Source organism: Frankliniella occidentalis, unplaced genomic scaffold (assembly GCF_000697945.3).
Source record: "Frankliniella occidentalis isolate FOCC.00 unplaced genomic scaffold, Focc_3.1 Scaffold267, whole genome shotgun sequence".
Classification (NCBI taxonomy): Eukaryota; Metazoa; Arthropoda; class Insecta; order Thysanoptera; family Thripidae; genus Frankliniella; species Frankliniella occidentalis.
In genome coordinates this window covers 15,564-19,224 of record NW_026267393.1, presented here as the reverse complement: position 1 = coordinate 19,224, position 3,661 = coordinate 15,564, and the positions used below count along the sequence as shown (strand labels likewise).

The 3,661-nt window shown below is 46.1% G+C and overlaps 1 protein-coding gene across 1 annotated transcript; it reads right to left on the bottom strand.

Moving 5' to 3' along the window:
* Nucleotides 1-538: 538 nt before the first annotated feature.
* Nucleotides 539-1,632, bottom strand: LOC113207160 (uncharacterized). Its single transcript, XM_052273377.1, has one exon. The coding sequence runs from the start codon at nt 1,438-1,440 to the stop codon at nt 832-834; it is 609 nt and encodes a 202-aa protein (XP_052129337.1). The 5' UTR covers nt 1,441-1,632; the 3' UTR covers nt 539-831.
* Between the last annotated feature and the right edge of the window lie 2,029 nt (nt 1,633-3,661).

The window sequence follows — 3,661 nt, the reverse complement described above, 5'->3', positions numbered from 1 at the left end:
GTCTAATTTTAGTCACAAGGTGTGATAATGATTGTTTAATTTTAGTCACAAAATGTGATAATGTTCTTGTTTAATTTTAGTCACAAAATGTGATAATGCTCTTGTTTAATTTTAGTCACAAGATGTGATAATATCTGTTTAATTTCAGTCACAAGATGTGATAATGTCTGTTAAATTTAGTCACAAGATGTGATGTTTCTGTTCTGACTGACTTAAGGTTTGTTATTAAAGACATGTGCTTTGATCCACAATTTGTTTAATCGTTAATTTCTATAGAGATGTAATAGTCTCTTAACCATACAGTTCGTTCAACTGAGCCACCAGGTCAAGCCGTTTATCCCTTCCTCGAAGGTTAGCAGCAAGAACCAATTGGTTGAACTCTGGGTCCTCATCATCATCATTATTCTCATCTTCACCATTCTCACCACCGTTCTCTTCATCATCATTATTCTCTAAGTAATATGTAGGATCATCCACAGTCAGATCCTGCAAATAAAAGTAGTTGAATATTAATTTTTCCCACTTCAAAAGATAAATAGGTGCAAGTAGTTTAACAAGGATAACCTACCAAAAGCTTTTCACCATTTAAAATCATAAAATTATGAAGGACGAAACAGGAGACTATATGATCTGCAGCAATGTCCAAATTAGCACTGTGAAGCATCCTCCTCCACTGCCCAAAGGCCTTGCCAAATGCATGCTCTATCCTACATCTGCACTTGCACAAGCTGTAATTATAGATGCGCTCCTCTTCAGTAAGGTTCCCATAATTTTTGAAGGGCAGCATTACCTGAAAAAAAAGATAGGCAGTTCTTAAGTCACAAAAAGTACTTATTTCATGGGGAGAATTATAATATTGGTAGAGTAGCACTTGAACGTGTTGCAAACACTTACACAGTCCATGAGGCTGTAAGCCTTGTCACCAATAATATGTTGGCCAGCATCTAGCATCTCATTATTTTCATTTTCTATCAGCGTACGATATAATGGACTCCTCCTAAATACCCTGGCATCGTGGAGACTTCCAACTTCTCCCACATGAAAGTCTAGGATCAATAGTCTGTTATCACACACAGCCTGTGTATTCAAACTGAATGTATGATGTCTGTTTCTATATTTCTCCTTCTGAACGGCTGGTGCAGTGATGTTATTGTGGGTTCCGTCTATCACCCCAGCAATTCCAGGAAAACCAGAGTAGCCTTCGAAAGCAGCACTAATTTCCCTCCTTCTGGCAGCATCTGGCCACTTCACATAGAGGGGAGCCATCTCACGGAAGCAAACAGTCAATGCAGAGTAATGATCATGAAGACTGCCTGGTAGCACTCCAAAATGTAAAGCGACACTTCGAAATGTGTCAGGGTTGGCTAGGACCCAAAGAACCATCAATAAAGGATGATCCAAACGTTTCCTCACTCTTAAAATTTTCCCATTGTCCAGCATCCAATTTGCTAGGGTTTCCAACAATATCTGTAATAAAAGTTTGTAAAACTATTACTGAAACACTTATTACATTATTCATTTCTCTTAGAAACTCAATTGTACCTCAAAAGTGGCTTTAGAAAGTCTAAAATGACGAGCAAAGTAGGGATCTCCAATACGACTGATCCCTTCCCAATCAACCTTTATTTTCTCCCAATTCACTTCATCATCATCATCACCTGCAAATTTTTTAATTTAGTTAAAACATTTTACACATACCAAACATCTGTCATTGTTATTACTAGACACCCTCAAGAGGGGAACGCGGCGCAAATCTTTCGTTCTTAAATTCTTTTTGTCTTAATTGAAAGCTTATTTTTATTTTCCTTTCATATTTCGCGTCGCTCGCTCACTCACAATTTATGTTTATTGTGTGTGAATGTGGGTGTGTCAGTGTGGGTGTGTGAGTGTGGGTATGTGAGTGTGGGTGTGTGAGTGTGGGTGTGTGAGTGTGGGTGTGTGAGTGTGGGTGTGTGAGTGTGGGTGTGTGAGTGTGGGTGTGTGAGTGTGGGTGTGTGAGTGTGTGTGTGTGAATGTGGGTGTGTGAGTGTGGGTGTGTGAGTGTGGTTGTGTGAGTGTTGGTGTGTTAGTGATTCTGAAAGGCAATCAATGTAGGAATGTTTTTTTTTTTTTTGTGCACACTACCCAAGTTATCTCAATAAAGGTTATGGTATCACGTAAGGTAATCAAGAAAAATTTGTCACAAAGGATGAAAAAATACAGATTTTATTCTTGATTTGCGCCAACTTAAAAGTAACATCAACAAATGTTTTCTCTATACCAAGCACTAGACAGGATGAACGTTCAAAACACATACCATAAGTACGAATAACCAATTGTACTAATTTCTATGACAAAAGTCCATTTTAGATAATGACATTAACTTTTAATTACATTTTTTACAAGAAAATGCAACACAAACAAATCAAACATAGATTCTGTCAATTCTAAGATTTTCCAAATTAAAATTACCCAACCAAAACAAAAAACACGGACTACAGTTCACGCCGCCTACACAGTCCTGACGGCGCAGGGGCTCCGATTCGACAAAGTAAAGCATGGTGACCAGGCTTTACTTTGTCGAAGCGGAGCCCTTGCGCCGTCGGGGCTGTGTAGACGGCGTGGACATGTCGTCTGCAGATCTGCCTAGACCCCTCCGTTTCGTCCAAGAGACCCATAAAAAAGAAAAACGGCGACATCGGGAAAAATTGGGACAGTGGCAAAAAGGTATCGGCTCAGTCCCCAAGGAGGATGATGAAGGCGCCAGGGCTGGAGCGACTGCAAACGGTTGATCCACAGTCTCTGGGATCGTGGAGGGAGAAGAGCCGGCACTGCGATCCCGGTCTCGACGTCCTCCCGCCCGGAGCGCGTTGCGCTCGTCACGCTGGGCGCGCTGGCCGCGCTGGTCGTACCGGCTGTGCTGGTTGCGCTGGTTGTGCCGGCCGTGGTGGCCGCGCTGAGGCCAGCGTTCTGCCGACGGAAAGCTCCGGCCACTGGATCCCGCGGCCGTCCACGAGCGGACACGGGAGCAAGCCGCAGTTGTGCATCATCGCCACTCGATCGCCCGTCAACGGCGATGTCCAGGAGGTGAGAGACGTCAACCGTGCTCAGCGACTGTCTGCTCAGACACGTCGCGCTGCTCTCAACGAGGGTGTCACCCCGAGGTCTACACGGCCATACTCGCCTGCTCGAGAGACGTCCTTATCTGCACCGCGACCATGGTCTGTCGGCGCCGCCTACACAGAAAAGCATAATGACTAGGCTTTACTTTGTCGAAGCGGAGCCCTTGCGCAGTCGGGGCTGTGTAGACGGCGTGGACATGTCCTCTCCAGATCTGCCCAGACCCCTCGATGTCGTTCAAGACACCGCAGTCTCGGTCTCGCCGTCCTTACGCCCGGGGGGCGTTGCACTGGTCACGCTGGCCACGGTGGCCGCACTGATCGTACCGGCCGTGCTGGTTGCGCTGGTTGTGCCGGCCGTGGTGGCCGCGCTGAGGCCGGCTTTCTGCCGACGGAAAGTTGTAGCCCCTGGGTCCCGCGCGCGTCCAGAGGCGGACCAGGAAGCGAGCCGCAGGCGGGCGTCGTCGTCACTCGATCGCCAGTCCACGGCGATCTCCAGGAAACGACAGACGTCGACCGCGCTCAGCGAAGGTCTGCGCAGTTACGTCGCGGTGCTCTGAACG